The following is a 17,943-nucleotide window of genomic DNA, read 5'->3' on the forward strand; positions in this document are numbered from 1 at the left end:
CTTGCATAAGAAACTAAAAGTGTTTGTAACAAAAAGACATTTAATTTTCTTTTGAACATAGATGTTAGTATCATTGGGATTAATCAAAGAGATTCAGACAAAAATCACATTGTATTCTTTATTTAAGTGTGCAAAAGCTTCCTTAAATAAAAAGTGTTTGTCTTAATAATAAAAGTTTGGAGGTAGAACAACAGTTCAATTACTTTTCCCCCCCACTCCAGGTTTTATTATAAAAGCATTTTTACTTAGAAAAACCTTCCTTTTTTTTAGAAAAGGTTAAAAACATGATATGTACTTTAGGCCTTACTGCATCAAATCTGAAAAGACCAGGAAGAGATACCTTGATTAAAAACCCCAACTGGTGAGAAAGACAGTCAGTCAGTCAACAACTTTTATTGACTGAACAATGGTATGAGTTTGGCCCTGAAGCACTCGCCCAGCTTGTCCTGCAGGTCTTGAAGAAGTAGAGCCAGAAGAATGAAGCACAGTTCGAGGATATTTAGCAGCAATGGCTTGTGATATTGTTTGCTGAAAAGTAATGAGATACATCAAAACAATTAATGGCACCAAAAATTCACATTAAAATAGCTCTAGGTGAGCTGTAGTTTAAAAAGAAAGACCTGCAACCCAGCAAACTGAAATACAATTATCAATAAGGAAAAAATAAATGGTCATTTAACGGAAGGAGTAAGTCTTTTTCCTTTCTTATCTGTAATACACTTTTAGAATACAAAGTGCTACACTTCCAGTTAACTAAGTAGCTTGACCTTTTATCACTTCAATTTTATTTCAAGGTTGGTTTGTTTTATTTTTTTACCATACTGTTCACAATTTTCCCTGTAGCGCTAACAACTTTTCTTTTGAAGTATTGCTACGAGGCAGTCTCTGAAAGACCTTTGAAAAGAAAAGGTTTGCAATTTTATCAAGAATTAATTTTCTGCCCATAAAACTAGCCACCTTAGTGTAATAAACAGTAGTCATTCTACTTTTAATCAAGGTAAATTCTCTTCTCTCTTAAATTAACTCAAGACAAATACTTGACTTAGATTTTTATTTGCAAAATGGGTATACAGAATATATCTCTAGGGCTGTCACATTCATTACATTTTCAGAAGTCAGTTTTTGTTACAGTAGTTCAGGTGCTTTCCTTGTCACACTAGTGACAAAATCTGAATCCAGAAATTGTTCTTAATGAAATAAATGCCACACTGAATCTCTAAACTCCTAAGAACATACAATTTAAATATTAATTTCTGCTTAGGAGCCCAATTCTTGAAAGCTATAAGCAAGCCACACAACTGTGAGTCATGGCAGGAAATGGGGGCCTTTTCTGCTTTTGGTACTGCCACACTGGTGAGGGGACTGGGGGTGCTTGTGAGGTTGGGAGGAGACAAAGCCAGGACAGGTGACCCAAACTGACCAAAGGGAGACTCCAGACCGTGTGGCACCAAGCTCAGTGTATGAAGTGGGGGAAAGGAGCAGGAAAGGGGGGGGACATTTGTGGTGATGTCATTTCTCTTCCCAAGTAACGATTTTGCATTATGGGGCCTGACTCTCTGGAGATGGCTGAACACCTGCCTGCTCATGGGAAGCACTGGATTAATTCCTTGGTTTGCTTTGTTTGTCTGCACTGCCTTTGCTTTCCCTACCTTTTTCTCAACCCATGAGTTCTACAGCTTTTACCCTTCTGATTCTTTTCCCAAACTCTCTAGTGGGGGTGTGGGTGAGGAGCTGTGTGGAGCTGCTGCCTGGGGTTAAACCATGACATCTCACCAGTGCCTTCTACACAAAGGCAGTAAGTACTGTTTGCTGTTTTCAATAGGCCTCAAATCTGAGCTTTGTCTGATACCTCTTCACAAGATAACTTTTCTCCAAATTATTACCAGACATGTTGTAATAAAAATACTTCAAGAAGTGTAATCTGATTTACCTGAGTGACTGGATGATGTTTCTCAACAATGACTGAACTCATTGGTGGAGCAACTCCCATGACTGTTAAACTCCCAGAAGCTCTGGATTTTTGTCCCGTATCAGCTCGGCCTGTGATTCGAGCAGTGATTGTTCTTCCTGCTTTCTGTTGTGCAGATGTTATTACTTTTGCTGTGGGCTATCAATAAATTAAGTATTAATTGGTAAACAATTCTAAACATTATTTGCAATGCTCTAGTGTTTCTGCTCAGTTTTATCTGCCACATGCCCAAATGGAACATGTAATGTTGAAGGTAATGCAGTTACATTACACAGGACTGAATTTGCTCCATCTGGCTGCAACCAGGATTACTCCATTTTTTTTTCTCTCGTGAGATAGCATTTCAAGCAAATTACTTCTGTCCTGAGGGAAGTAAGACTAATTTGACAAAAATGAAGCAGCATGGATCGTTTAGCTTTGCTTGCTGATTGCATGCTTGAGTGACAGCTGAAGGTACTTCTGTCACTGTGGAAATCCTTTCTAGCAGTGACATAGCAGATAATAAAAAGCTCTCATGCATACAATAATGCAACTTTCTCTGACAGCTGATAGCAAACTACGTCAAATGTGGAAAAGAAAGTAGGGCAGTTTAGCACAAAGCACAGAAAAGAGAGTAAGGGAGAAATTTCAAAGAGCAGGATAACAAGACAGAGCACCTTCTATAACTAAAGGTTATCAAGTCAAACGCCAATTGTTCCTGTTGACTATACCAAAGTGTACAGGCACTTCTATTCTTCATTTTGCCACACTGCCCTATCTACAGAAAGAATTTAAAACTGCTCCTAGCATAAATGAGTTTATGTAACATAAACGAGCATTTGCAAGCTAGCATCTTCATACTGGTATGTGAACTCTGTCAGTATCCTCAACTACATATCTGTATTGCTCTGAGAAATGCACAAATAACAATACCCAAACTAATATTTGTTATGGTTATGCCTTAAAATTAGAAAAAAAGATAACTTTAGCATGTTACCAGTTTTTGAGTTGATGTCAAACCCGATGCTGATGTTGTGCTAGCAATGATTATTGGAGAATCAGAATCTAGTCTGGTCTCAGATGTGCTTGCATGAGCCAGGTGGCTAGAAAACTGAAATGAAACCAGAGTTTACACAGAATGAGTATTACTTCTGCTTTCTAGAAAATACAGTTTTACTCCTTAGATAGTTAGTTTTTTGACTATCCCAATTAGCCTTTTAATTGTAATGTCTTTGCAGATATTATCTCTTTAGTGTTACTGTTTATTGCTAATTTAGAATCACTTGTCTAAAAACTGTAGAAATGGTGTGAATAACATTTGTCACTATTAGAATGAGAAGTCAGGAGAGAGGCAAGCACATCGTCTCTGTCCTAACCTACTCTCTAGCATGATACTGTTCTACAGTGGCAAAGTTTTCAGGATGACTCCAGAGCAGGTCCAAAACAACCAGGCTATTAGAGGATGAACTGGCCAAGTTGATATGACAGTACAATAAGCTGAGTTCCCTCAATGTCTGTATGTGTTATGCCCCTAAAAAAGAAGTTTGAAGTCAAGCCAGTTTTTCATCTTTCCAGAGTATATTAAATTCAGTTTTTTTTAAAAAAAACCCTCTTAACAGCTCTTTTTTCCAGAGAGAATCTTAGAGAGAAAATTATGTTTATTATAGCGACCTTGTCTTAATTAGCTTAATGCATTTTCACTAAAATAAAAAAAAAGAGCTTAATGAAAGTACAGCAAGCCACAGCAGCCATGCCCCAGTCACTTCATTTTCACAGTGCAGTCTGAACACTCCTGCACATTTCCTTTTAGATCTGGACTCTCTTCAAAAAAGCCTCAGTCAAGTAATTTCTTTTTGGGAATACAATTCTGTTCCAGCCACATGCTTACCATATTTTCCATGTGAAGAGAAGCTGTTGGTGGAGGTGGTGGTGAAGGTTGACTATATTGTGAAGGAGGTGGCCTTCCTGCACCAGTGGCTGCATTATCACTTCTCCTGCTTCCTGTATCTATTATTAGAAACACAATGTAATGGGATAAGTACATGATCTAGCTAACCCTAAGGGGTGGGGATATGGGGGAAGGTAAGTTACAACAAAAATTTTAGTGTTTCTTTGGGATTTCTGTATAATCTAATTAAAAAAAGCAGGTAGGTAAGGTAGACAGATATAAACAAACATTTCTGCATTTTACCCTCTTTTGAGATGTTTGTATATGTTTTCCAAGGGGCCTGTTTCTCTGTTATTTCTCAATACCCCCATGGCACATGTCACCTACTTGTAGTGCAAAGAACTGCGGTCCTGCCTACTGCTTGCCAAAATTTAAACCAGTGTGCAAGAAGTACTCTAAGAGACAAAATCCAGTTAAGACAGGAAAACACAAAGTTCATACTGGACTTCTGTGAGGGCACAAGATCCTTAAAGGAGCTTACTGGCAGTAAAATAAGATGTTACGCATTAGCAGCAGCATCTCATCCCCACATGTAACTGCTGGACAGTGGCCTCATCCTGGCTGTAGGGCTGGGACAATCTACAGCCACCCTATAGCTCTCACCTCCCCTCATCAAGGTAGGTTGGCAAGCATAAACTTGAACAAAATCCATCTGGGATACTTTTATCCCAAAATGTGACATAAATGGCATCACTAGGGATGCCAGATCTGCAGACATAAGCCCAGTCTCTTTTCTAAACACTTCCAGTCTTTTCCTTTTAGAATACAGACTTTCTTAAAGGAAGGAGAGAGAGGTATTCTTATTTAGTCCCCTGTTTCTGAAGAAGCTGATGCTAGCAGGAGTTCCAGGACAAAAGAAATTTGTTCATTCCAGGAACTAGAGTGACACCGTGTGGTAATTGTGTTTGGGTTTTTTTCATTAGCTGAAATAAGCAGGAAAAATAAAAAGAAAGTCCTTCAAATCTGTGCAATACTTGTAGACATCAAGAGTAAAAGCATGCCAGAATATGCATTTTGTACATATTTATGGGTGTACACACACATTAAGCTTAAGCACAGACTAGACTAATGCAGTAATAGACCAGTCAGATCTGATTCATGTTACTGAAGAAAAACAGTGCTAGGATTTTTATAAGCAAAAGTTATTAATTTCTGCAGCTTCAGTGTTCCTTTGAATATATAAATAAGTTAAAATAATCTTAATATACTATTAATTAAAAAAAAGTCAGCAAATGAGGTAGATAACTAACTCCATCAACACTGACACTAAATATTATGAAGCCATTAAGGTTGTGATACATGCACACTATTAAAAAATACATTATAATGAGATATGTATTTTACCTGTAGATTGTGTGTCTATTAAATATATATTAAAATAACCTAATAATAAATTTGTAAAGGGGTGAAATTCTGCTTTTTATATCCATTTATATTTATATACAGTAGGTGGCACTGCAGTGTTCATATAAATTTATAATTGCTGACAGATTCTGGCACATGTAAGTTTTGATGTCCACAGATTAAAAGACTAGAAACAAATCACAATCATCTTCTCTGATGTTTGCAGTCCTCCAGTGTCCTGATAACTGTTCTACCTGATTGAGAATGAAGATCAGTGGTTGTTCAAATATATTAAATAATTATGTAATTAACTTCATTAAAACCACCATCTGGCTGTAAGAAAAATATAGTATGCCTGGGGCAGGGGAGAAGGTGGTATCAGAGGTGGTGGAACCTGATGACCTACTTGGGACCAAGGACTCTCACAGAGTCTGTAAGATGTTATGCAGCCTGATAAAAAAAGCATAATAGTGGGCACACAATAAAATGAGCTACAGATACTCTAACATCCAGCACAGCAAAATCTTTAGATGTGATGGTGTAGAGTATCAGTTCCAGCTTCTTCGTAAAAATCAAGCAAAATCTTTGGTCCATGAAACTCGAGGGTTGGTCACAACTATTCTAGAGCTCAGTTTTCTTCGTTTCCTTACTACTTATTCTTATTTTTATAGGTATACAAAAACAATGCTTTCACACCAATTACCCTTCATTATCAGGGAGACCTGTTGTCTCTGTTGCATGTTTTTGAAAACAACAAACAAATAAAAGATAATGCTTCAAGACAGAATAATTCTTTATTAGTAACATGGTGACAAATAAAATACTTGGGAAATGCCCTGTAATTTTATTCCCAAACTCAAGATCTTCAAGAAATCATTCATTCTTAACCTTCTACAAATACTGATCCTAAATTTTTACTAGCACACAGCTACTACACTTAGCTAATTTCATATTAATTTCTTAAGCACACATACCACTATTAAGCACAAATAAGTTTTACACATTAAGCACTTATGTTTTACAGGCTTAGACAGCAGCTCAGGTAAGTATCCTCTTACATCTTCAGGTTTTTATTTCCTTTTCCTATCTACCTTTTTTGGTGAAGAATTCCTCTAAAGTGGTTCAGAAACTTCTGTGCAAGATTGTTTAATTTAGCAATGGAAGTTACTTGTCTAAGGCTATGAACAACTGCTTTCAGTTCAGCTGGCGGTCGAGCCACATGTATAGCTGTGGCACTCTTGCAGCTATTTTCTCTTTAACGTAGGTTGCTGCACCAGCATGATTATGTTCCCACTGCTACGGATTGCCTCACTCCGAGGGAGTGATTTCATTACATCCATAAGCACGTGCAGCTCTTCCCTGTGTAGCTGCACAGCTTTTACGGGTATGCTGCTGATAAAAATAGACTGGTGCTTCCTGTTCTGGCATGGAGTTACTACTAAATACAGAACCTGAGAGATCTGCTTGCCCTTTTTACATTCAAAAGCAAGATTAAGAGAGAAGGGAGAGCTGTCTGGGAAAAGCTGATTCATTGTACACTGAGATCCCAGAGCATAAAGAAATTTTCAGGATTTCATCTTCACTGCTCCATAACCTCGTATTTTAAGAAATTTGCCACCTCTCACTTCTTGTTCTGCCTTCAGCTGCATGTTAACCCTCTCCCAGCAATGTGGGATGAAGAGAACACGTTCCTCCTTTCAGCTACAGCAGTATGAAGCAGTATGAAGTCCAGCACCGGGGTATTTCTCAACATATTCAGCTGGACTACTGCTTTATTCTAAAGCACTAAGAGTTTAATAAACTCTGTATGGCCAAAAATTCTCAAATTAAAAAAAAAAAAAAAAAAAAGAGAAAAAACAAACAAACAAAAAATCCCAAAAAAATCCAACAAAAATACACACACACTACCAGATTAAACTTGTTATTCATACTAACCAGGCTCCGGCCTATTGTCCTTGCCTTGGAACATGCTCATTGCTTCCAGATTCAAAGCACATACACCACGCATAAAGGCTTTCTTCATGGTCTCTTCATACTGATCTCTTTCACTATGCAGTCGCAGAATCTCAGCTTTTGTCTGTTCCAAAGCAGCAGTTAACTATGAAACAGAATGAGGAAACAGGTCTCTCTGATTTCTTAATGCAATCTACAAACACATTCATCAATTAACTTTCAAAATCATTTATTATATTTAAAAATATAGTATATTTCCCTTGAAAATCTCTGCTTCACCAGAGATGAACAGCTCATAGTAGTTTCTTGGTAGTACAGCACAATATTAATAGTAGAGTGTATCAAGGACAAGACTATTGAAAAGGACCGTCAGATTCTACCTATGCAGAAATATATTTTGCAAGTTTTTGTCTTTTAGAAATTGGCATCTGGCACAACCCAGATCTCTGCAGAAACATGGGCTCATTCAATAGAAGAGCAAGCATTCTCAGACAATTATTTAAGTATAAGGGTAAATTTTTATCACCAGTTCTTCTCTAGATACTGTAAAAAACTAAAAATGCTGAGAAGAGAAAAGAGCAGGTTGTTACTTACAGTTTTTGTTCTCCTAAGACACATTTGGTAAGCCTGTTTTTAAAATTCTAGGTTTAATTTCTTGCTGAAATACAAATCTCTTAGAAGTTGTATTTTAAAACTGATTACTTAGCATGCACCAATCCACAGTTGACAATTTCACCTTTAGCTCTGAAAATTCTTTAACAAGCTTAATCGGCAAGCTAAAGAAAAATCAAACTTAATTTCAGCCTTTAACAGAGTAGCTATTACAGAAAAAAACATTGTACTCATTATGATCATTCAAAGTAATAATGGTCTTCTCTTTCCATTGTCTTCTTCATTAAGATCTCAAAATGCATAGCCCATACTAACAGGATGTTGTTAGAAAACAAATGGCATTCCCATTGGTAGGCAAACATAAATGTGCCTTGTTTCAGGAAAGCCCAATGTATGTCACCTGTGCATGCAGATTGGCAACATTTTATATCAGATGCAGGGAAAAAAGTTATGTCTGGAAACATAACAGAGATCTTAGATCCATTCACATCTTCTCACATACTTGGGAGCCCTGTTCTGCTGGAAAACATTCATGTTTGTTAGGTTTGCTGAGAAAGAGATACTTGGAGGGACAGGGATTTGGAGTCAAGGAGCAAAAGAGGGAAAAAAAATTTATTTTACCTCTGCAATTTTGGCTTCATAATCATTGGTGAGCTGAACACAGACATCTTCTGCCCTTAACTGACAGGCTTTTGCTACTTTGTCTTTCCATCTTTCTTCACTAAGAGAGCGCCATGCTGCCCACACTTTTTTCATCAAAGCTGTACGGAAATGTGCATCTGCCATTCTAACTGCATACTCCTTAGGAAGTAAATACAACCATATCATATGAAAGTTTAGGCTTGATAAAAAATTTGGCACTCCACTGTGGATGATTGTTTTACAGTTTATAACATAGACCACAGCAGAAACCTCTTAACTGAGTTACAGGTCCTGCAGTGAAGTGTTACACAAGCAGCAGCAGCAGCTCAGTGCTGCCTCTGCACGTGTGCCATGGTACTTTACCACCCCCACCAAGAGAAACCATGTTTGTGAACTCCTAGGCTACACACAACAGTGGTCTTACTCTTAGTTTAATGACACTCAAACAACAACCTCACACACAATGTAAAGAGATGTGTGAAGCCATTTGCTGGATATGTGGCACATTTGGATTCACTGCAGGAATCATACAAAACTTGCAGTCAAAAAGATTGCAGATAGTTTAAAAAACTTACCTTTTGAATAAATTTAGACTTAAGGACTGTTTAAAAAACTACCTTAAAACAACCCTACTATTCAACTCTGTATCAAAATCGTCAGCAGACACTGCTTTCTTCCCATTCCAGAGAGCATTCTGACAGCAACACTCTTTTTAGAGCTGATCTTTTCAAACTGTTTGACACTGTCAAACACATCAAAATAGAAAGACCATAATTTCTTCAAACTCTAAAAGGAATTGCAGCAGCTCTGGCTCTTGAGTTCAGAGGTTTCATTTTCATTGCATTTTGATTTTGTGCACATACCTCTTGTTTGGCTTTAACATGCTGAATCCGCCAGAGTGTAAACTTTCTCATCAACTCTACTCTGTCCGTTTGCTTTTCTAATGCTTGGGTTAAGTTAGTAATTACCTGCAAAAATATTTATTAACACTGTTAAAATAGCTGTGATCACTGTAAGGTCAGTTATTTTTCACTTAAAGCACTTGCTTTTAACAGATGCTTTCTACTGAAACTTTCCCTTACTCTAACCAAGTAAGACACAATAATCAGAGTTCAAATCAGAAGTAAAATTCCTGTGACTTCAACACTCAGATTGTGACACTTCCGTTGTGTAGCTTTAGAAGAAGTTCAACTGAATTGTTATTTCCTCCTACATTTGCTGATTTCTTAGCTACTTTCTCATAATTAAATGTTACTGTAGCATAACATCAGAAGAATCTCTTATTTCAAAGAGAATTTTGATAAATCAGAAACATTTATATTAGAAGTTTGTTTTACTTGTCTGAACAGAATAAACAAGCTAAGTTGTTGCTTATTAAAAATCTTATTAAGAATTGTTACTCTCTTCAGAAGTTCTCATTAAAGATATTCTATAGGCTTATAGCAATTAAAACATTTGAGAGGTAAGACAGAGTACTGGATAGAGACTGCAACTGGGGACTTTTACCAGCAATCTCTTAATTTAATGAGTACACGTAAACAGCTGAAGTTCCCCAATTAATAATTAAACCATACAAATTTGGTACTGCAACTCTGAATATTACTTCATATTTCTGCCTAAATTCTTAAGCTAGATTCTGCCATCAGCCACATATGAGCAACTCCAAGTGTCAGTAGTGATCTATCTTAGGACTTTGGGGAATAATGTAAAGTTATTTTAACTACTGCATAAATATTGCCAAGAACAACATTTTATAATAATACATGGTAGCATATGTTAACATTATATTGTATTTGTTACAAGTAATAATCATTGAACATATCTCAGTGAAATGAATACTTGAAATTAAAATAGAAAGCAAACTGATATATTAATTACTTTTGTTGAAAAAGTGTCATAAAAATCAATTTTTAATGCTGCATACATGCTGCCACCCACTAGAAGTCTTAGCCTAAGTCTATTTCTGTTAATAAGCACATTTTCGTAAATTAAAAGCATCTGAGATTTACAATATGAAATAAGAATCCCTAATACTTGTAATATTTGTGAGGCTGATGGACCTTGGTTTATGTCCACATCAGGATACAGCAGTTTCAGTAATTATGGAGTGACATATGAATGCATGGAAGCACAGCCACCTTCCATTCAGGTGGCAGCAATAGTAATTTTCTATTAAAATTATTTATTTATTTATTATTATTTCTTGTTAGAAACAGAACTGAACTGAAAATTGGCTGAAAAAATAATTTCTTTGGCAGCAGAAAACAAAATAGAGCTTTCAAGGTATCATTGAGAATTATGGCACATTAAGTATAACTGAGAATTAGATGTTTGAAAGGTATAGGCTGAAATAACCATGCACATAGGTACTACTTTACATTGTACAAGACTAATTCTGTTACTGTAATGTTACAACATTTATATTTGCTTGGTCTGTAAGATTAGTCTGTTTTCCAAATGGACACACAACACCATCTTATTCATATTTTAACTCCTGCAATGTATGTTTTTTGAAAATGTAAGTAGGAATTAGAAACCCAAACTCCATTACTTATTCTCAAGTACTAGGTTAAATGCTCAGGGTAGCAGTAAGACTCAATGTTATGTTATGTGATTGCAAAACTGCCAAGATTTTATATCCATATTCACAGTTCCAGTTAATTTTGAAGTTGTTTACACTGTTGACATCAAGAAAGTGTAAACCAGGGACTCTCAAATGTCCAGTCTTAAGTACATATACAAATGTAGTATTCCTAGGAATAAAACAGAGACTCTTCAACATTTACAAGACTGCTGCCCATTTAAAATTGAGGAAATCAGATCAAATAATTGAAAAGTTAGAGGCTTTTAAAGTGTGACAGCTAATAGGCTCACCTAAGCCTGTGTGATCTTTATGAAATAAATAAGAAACAAGAATAGACTCTAGATTTAAGAAGCAAACAATGTAAAGTATGCTTATATAATGTGTTTTCACTGTTAGTACAGACAACCCCGTCAGCAACAATAATTATTTTTGTACTATAGTCCGAATATATTATTTCCTTCTTTGTTACTTGCTTCAAAAAAGACATTGTTCAAAGAGATGGACCAAAAAATGTAGTGTGGGTATTTTTAAACAGAGAGGAACTGTTAAAATATGAAATTGAGTTACTACCTCATCTTTCCTCCTAACAGAGATTTCGTAAGTATGAAGTAACTCCTTCAAGTTTTCCATCTCATTCTGCAGTTGTTTCAAATGTGCGGCATATTTCTCTTTCTCTTGTCTCATTTGAAGCTTGTGCTGTTGAATCAAATCAAGTTTCCAGTTTTTCAGTTCAGTCAGAATATTTGTCTGAAAAGTTGAAAGGATGACAGTAATGCAATGAGTTTAAATTATTCCCTCCTCTCTATTATTTTAATCTTAAAACACTTAGCAAAATTAAGGAGACATATTTACAGTGATACCTTCATTAAACAGGCTGTAAAGAGATGACACAGTGAACTATTGAATCATGATATTAGAACATCCCTAATGGAGACAGTTATTCCAAAGTTTTTGAAACAAGATATTCTATGCTACATATGCTTATGGGCAATATGCAAAAACAACAAAATGCACCATTCTCCCAGCAATCACACTGCATCTGCATGATATCTGTGGATGCTTTTAATGATTCCATACAATATAAATACCTTAAGACTTCCACTCCAGAGATCAAGAATATTTTCTATTTGAGTGACTTTTTCATCTGGTAAAGTTAATTCGGTCACTATGGTTTTGCTGACTTCTCTTGGACCATGTGTGGATCCTTGAAAAGAAGTTGCTTCTGAAAAAGCAGGTTGTTCCATACCAGCCTGTTTCACTGATGTCAAGACTGAAAATGAAACAAGAGAATAAGGACTGACACTCTGGAAAGGCTAACTGGTCCACATTCTGAATGGAAGTCAGAAGACAGGCTTTGGTAAAAAGGAAATAAAATATTTATGACATCAGAAACCTCCTTTCTCCACATAAGAAAAAACAATCCAATTCTAATACATGCTTCCTGGACACATATATTTAAACTGACAATCCTACTGTAACATTAATAAATTAAAAAGTGCTGCTCCCTTAAGATACTGTATTTAACTTATATTAAGATACTGTATTTTAATATAAGTTAACCAAGCACCAAAAATACAGTCAGAAATAACATCTCTAAGTAAAGGCTTCTTGACAATTAACATCTCAGGTCAACAATCTACTAACTTTTGCCTTTTTCTTCAATGAGCCTGTAAACACCTGAGGTCTGTGGTGTTCCTTTATGAATTCACAAAGTAGTCTGTGGATATATTTCCATGTTAATATGTACCTACATCCATTTTTCTTAAATCCTTCAATTTGTTCATCTAATTAGTGTCCAAGCAATTTGAGAAAGGAAGTATCTGCCATGAATTTATATAATGCCTTACACAATAAATCCTCACTTTCAGGAGCTGTGGCTAGGAACCACTGCAATAAAAGTTAATCTCTACCCAAAAGCTAGTTTGCATGCATTTAAGCCAAGAATAAAGTTAATATTTAAGTAAACTTGGGAAGTAAAATATTGTTTCATTATTAGTTACTCCTTAGAAAAAAATTGTTATTTGAGTTGACAATTGAATAAAAGAAAATTAGAAAGAAGAGGCATTAGCAGATTTCTGCTAATAAGAACAAACACGACAACTTTAAAAAAAATCCTCTTTTTTCATAAAAAGATGAAACCTCCAACATTTTAGTCTTCATTTCTGAAAACAAATATTGTCTGATAGGTACTATTTTTTGGTTCAACCTAGAAGAGATAAGCTTGTCTATCACAAAACAGGATCTTCAGTGGACACTAGGAAAGTGTGTTTCTAATTTATTTAAGGCAGAGCCTGATGGTTGATACTCTTTTACGGTTATTTTTACTGTTAGGTCGCCTTTTCTAAGGAAATGAGAAGAGCTGTATGGCTGACACTCCCTGCCACAAAACTGCTACACTCATGCTCCAAAACAAAAGGAAATAAGGAAGAACCGTGATGCAGAGGCAGTTACAACTACTTTTTGATATTTCTCTCAAAGTAATACACAACCACACATCATGAAATTAACACCAGCTTGAGCTAAAGGAGTGCCATCTAACACACCATTTCTATAGACTAAATGCCCTACCCTATTACAGAGGCAAAAGACCACAAAGAGATTATTCCCCATCACGGAGTATATTAAAATCAGGCTTTAGATTTTTGTCATTGTTTCCCTTGAAAATGACAGAAGTATTGTTAAGGTAGTGGCAGAATTTGAATACTTGTTGCTTGTAAAAATCTCCAAAATATGTGACATGCCGGACAGATGATCCATATTACTTGAAATGCATCTAATTTCTGTGATGAAGAATCTGGCTGGCATCTGACAATAAAATTATCTGGCACTGTTACCATTGTCAAATATTCACAGTTCTCTCCTTCACCATTTTTCCCCATTCCTGCATGCCACTCCTTCCTTCTGTTGTGACATGAAATGCACAATGTTTTGTTTTTATTTTTAAACTTTTACCGCTCGGTTAGATTATGAAGATATGCAACCAATACAGCACAGTTTCTTAGATACCTTCCAAAAAAAAAAAAAAACAAAAACCAAACCAAAAAACAACCCAACAGAACAAACTGTATTGATCAAAACAGAATATTAAAATAGACTGACATCTGCCAAAGTCTGAGAATCACACTACTAGTTCATCACTCTGTTCTCCTTAATTCTCCCTATGAACAGATTATCCTAAAACAGTTTTCATTTCTCTCTTTTAGCATAGGATGTGTCGTATCTTTACTGAATCCACTAAGTGTATCCGTTACATGTTACATCATCTTATGAAATTCATCTTGGCCTTCCAGCATTGCCATAATTTTCTAGTTGTACACTTATTAATTTAATTCTTGTATCTAATGCTCTCCTTCTGTCACTTCTGTTCCTTCCATAGAATTATATGATGTCATTCAGTTGCAGTGCACTAAGGTATCAAGGATATTGGAATCATTTGGATATGAGAAGTATAGAAATGTACTTTATTAAATAATCTCTACACACATTTACTGCAACAAATCTCTAGATGGAGGTAATGAAATTAGCTGTTTATCCAGATGTCTGTTACTACTGTTGGGTTTTTCTGTGTTGCTCTAGTATCTGACTCTTTCTGCCTTTATTAAGTAAATAAGCTCTGAGAGACTGCTCTCACACGTGACATGCTATTAGTGGTCCAAGCTGAGTACAGCAATTTGCTAAAATCTTCTAAGAAGTCTAATGGACATATACTGAGAACTTGCAGGCCTGAAGAGAAGGAATTTTTCCAGTCTCTGAGTATGAGTCATCATTGCACATCTCTGCAAGAAATAATTTACTGCTTCAGTCTTAGTAATATTCAAATTTAATCAACTAAACAGGTAACAAGAACAGGAAATTAAGTTTTATGTTTTGAAGTTTAAAAATATTAGGACATTGAACTGAATTGAACACTACAGTATTTTTATTCCAGTTACTTTTCTTATTTGACTGAAAGCAGCTAGGGAAGATACTATGTATACCTAAATTTTCTGCAACAAATACAGATTACCAATAATCAGACTTCTACCATCATAATGATAGCGTCCAGACCAAATACTTCATAACCAAAACTTCATTTCAGAAGTCATCGCATAGCATTGGAAACTCTATTGGCTCCAATACCATCACACGGAGGAGGGGAAAATAAATTATAAACTTGAGAAGCTCTGCAGAAGAGCAAACTTTCAGGTTTTAACTCCATGCTCAGCACATTCATTCATTTTGGTTTACAGTTATAGAACACTAACCTAATAATTTATGATTTTATTATTTTAACAAAGTAGCAGCATTACAGCCAAATGTCAAAATGTCTGATTTTTACTATGAACAAGGAAGCAGTGCCAAAAGAATGGAGTTCAACAGAAAAAGTAACTGTGCTTCAGAAACAACTTGAAAAACAATCCCACCTGATCAGCATTAGAGGTATGGTATTAAGCTTGAATTTAAGCATTAGAGTATTAAATTTGAATTTAACAGTTTTCTCATGGTTCAATCAAAGTCTTGTTATTACCATAATTAAAAAAACAAAGTATTCTGTGGCCATTAGCACTGTGGTCAACACTACTTCAATACGTAATCACCATCAATCAGTACTAGTGATTATATAGAAGAGTTCAATATTTTGATCAGATCTTTTTCTAAAAGTTGAAATAATCTTTTTACAACTAAATTGTTTCAAGCTCTGTCTCAAGGAAGCATAACCCATTTCTCTCCCAGACTGAGAAGACATAGTGATATTTTGAACACCAAACACGTATTTTGATAAAGGAGCAAAGCAAAGGAAACTTGTTTATAGCATGTAATTGACAGAAGCAGGATGAGTCTGTGCAAATACTACTCTTGTCTCTTTTGCTCTCTGGGAAGTTCAGAAGCACCTGCTTCACTGCCTTTAATCACTTTTTTTTCCACTTTGAAAATAACAGAGAAATTGTATTTTGCAGGGTGCTGCCTTCTGAAAAGATAATAAATATCGGAGTGGCTCCTTGCCATAAGCAATACAACTCTTTTAATGAGAACTACAGTGCAAAATTTTGATCACCATCAAGTATAAGACTATTTCTTTCCCCTGTTCCATGACAATTAACAAGAGCTTGCAAATGACGATTCTAACTTGATAACACCAGGCATATTAAAATGATAACACTGTTCAAATATTTCAAGAGAAGCAACCAAGGGAATGGGATTTTGTCCTCTCACTTCTGTGGCCATAAAAACAAACAAAGACCTGACAGGCTACATGTTTAGCCCCATGGAGTGGATTGACTGTGGCTGGATGCCAGGCAGCCACCAAAGATGCTCTCCCACTCACCTCTGTAGCTGGACAGGGGAGAGAAAATATAATGAAGGGTTCATGGGTTGAGGTAAGGACTGGGAGAGATCACTCATGAAATAACATCATGGGCTAAGCAGGCTCTAATTAGAGATATTAATTGAATTTTTCACTAAAAAAAATGAGAGCAGGATAAGAAGTAAAATAAGACCTTAAAAATACCTCTCCTGCATCCCTCCCTCCTTCTCACCTCTATGTCCTCCCCCACTGGCACAAAGAGACAGGGAATGGGGGTTATGATCAGTTCCTCACACGTTATTCCTGCTCACTTTCTTTCCCCTGCTGCAACATGCGGGGTCCCTCCCATGGGAGACAGTTCTCCATGAACTTCTCCAACATGAGTCCATCCCATGGGCAACAGCTCTCTGTGAACTGCTGCAGTGTGGCTCACTCTTCCATGGGGTGCAGTCCTCTGAGGACAGGCAGCTCCACTGTGGGTCCCCCACGGTGTCACAAGTCCTACCAGAAAACCTGCTCCAGTGTGGGCTCCACTCTCCGTGGGTCTGCGTGTCCCTGCTCCAGTGTGAACTTCCCAAGAGGTCACAGCCCCTTCAAAGACATCCACCTGCTCCAGGTGGGTCTCCTCCATGGGCTGCAGGGGGATCCCTGCACTCCCACTGATCTCCGTGGGCTGCAGGGGCACCGCTGTCTCACCGTGGTCTGTACCATGGGCTGCAGGAGAATCCCAGCTCCAGTGCCTGGAGCACTGCCTGCCCCTGCTTCTCCACTGACTTTGGTGTGTACAGAGCTGTTCCTCTTGCATGTTCTCACTCTGTTTTCATGTGGTCACAATTACAACCGTGCAATAACTTTTTTTTTTTCTCAAATCTCTTAGCACAGAGACCTTACCACCATTTCTGCTTGGCTCAGCCTTGGCCAGCAGCAGGTCCATCCTTTGGAGCTGCCAGGGACTGTTGAACATGGAGGAAGCTTCTGACAGCTTCTTACAGAAGTTACCCCTGTAGCACCCCCACTACCAAAGTTTGGCCATGCAAAACCAATACACCCCCAAAACAATCTAAAAAATAGCATAATCCATCTGAAAGAGTTAAAGAGAGACAGGAGATTGGGTGGCTGGCTACAACTTTCTCTTCAGACAAATATGATAGACAATAGAGTATACAGTCATGTACCAGAAAGCCACAAGAGTCTAGTGCTTTGATTCTGATATTCTTTCTCATGAGCAGCTGTCCTGGGGTGACTTTATGATACTGGTATCCCCAATCGTCTGGTTTATGTTATATATTAAGTTCTGAACCTTTAAGACTGGCTTTTAGAGCAAGAGAGGGAGAAGAAGAAGCGCGCAGTTTGTGTTAAGGAAAAACATCACTCCCACACATCCCGCTCCTGGACTGTGGTGTCTGCAGCACGGACAGACAGAGGGACAGAGCTTCTCTCAGGCTTTTAGTTAGTTTTAGCTAGCTGAGGCAGAGGAGTTCCCTAGACCTTTGTTTGTTTTTTTTTCACAATTTTCTTGGATCTGTGCAAGCCTGCTCTGGACTGAACACCCAGCCAAACCCCGGGAGCTCACGCCTGTGGCCCACCGGGGCCTGGGCCTTGGCACTTTCCAGCGACGGAGGGACTGA

At 37.0% G+C, this 17,943-nt stretch overlaps 1 protein-coding gene across 3 annotated transcripts in view; it reads right to left on the reverse strand.

The window, feature by feature from the left end:
* Positions 1–104: 104 nt before the first annotated feature.
* The window catches only part of POC5 (POC5 centriolar protein), a 28,595-nt gene continuing 10,756 nt past the window's right edge, over positions 105–17,943 (reverse strand). For all 3 annotated transcript variants that reach the window (XM_088054670.1, XM_014252371.2, XM_005522733.3), the window contains 9 exons: positions 12,120–12,301; positions 11,602–11,778; positions 9,311–9,415; positions 8,427–8,606; positions 7,176–7,338; positions 3,837–3,955; positions 2,946–3,059; positions 1,931–2,107; positions 105–528 (listed from right to left, as the gene is read on the reverse strand). In XM_088054670.1, coding sequence (XP_087910796.1) covers positions 379–528; positions 1,931–2,107; positions 2,946–3,059; positions 3,837–3,955; positions 7,176–7,338; positions 8,427–8,606; positions 9,311–9,415; positions 11,602–11,778; positions 12,120–12,275 — 1,341 coding nt within the window. In that variant the 5' untranslated portion in view covers positions 12,276–12,301 and the 3' untranslated portion in view covers positions 105–378. The remainder of the gene's footprint in view (positions 529–1,930; positions 2,108–2,945; positions 3,060–3,836; positions 3,956–7,175; positions 7,339–8,426; positions 8,607–9,310; positions 9,416–11,601; positions 11,779–12,119; positions 12,302–17,943) is intronic.

Source organism: Pseudopodoces humilis, chromosome 4 (genome assembly GCF_049639895.1).
Source record: "Pseudopodoces humilis isolate 2021_Gansu_Grassland_sample_001 chromosome 4, ASM4963989v1, whole genome shotgun sequence".
Classification (NCBI taxonomy): Eukaryota; Metazoa; Chordata; class Aves; order Passeriformes; family Paridae; genus Pseudopodoces; species Pseudopodoces humilis.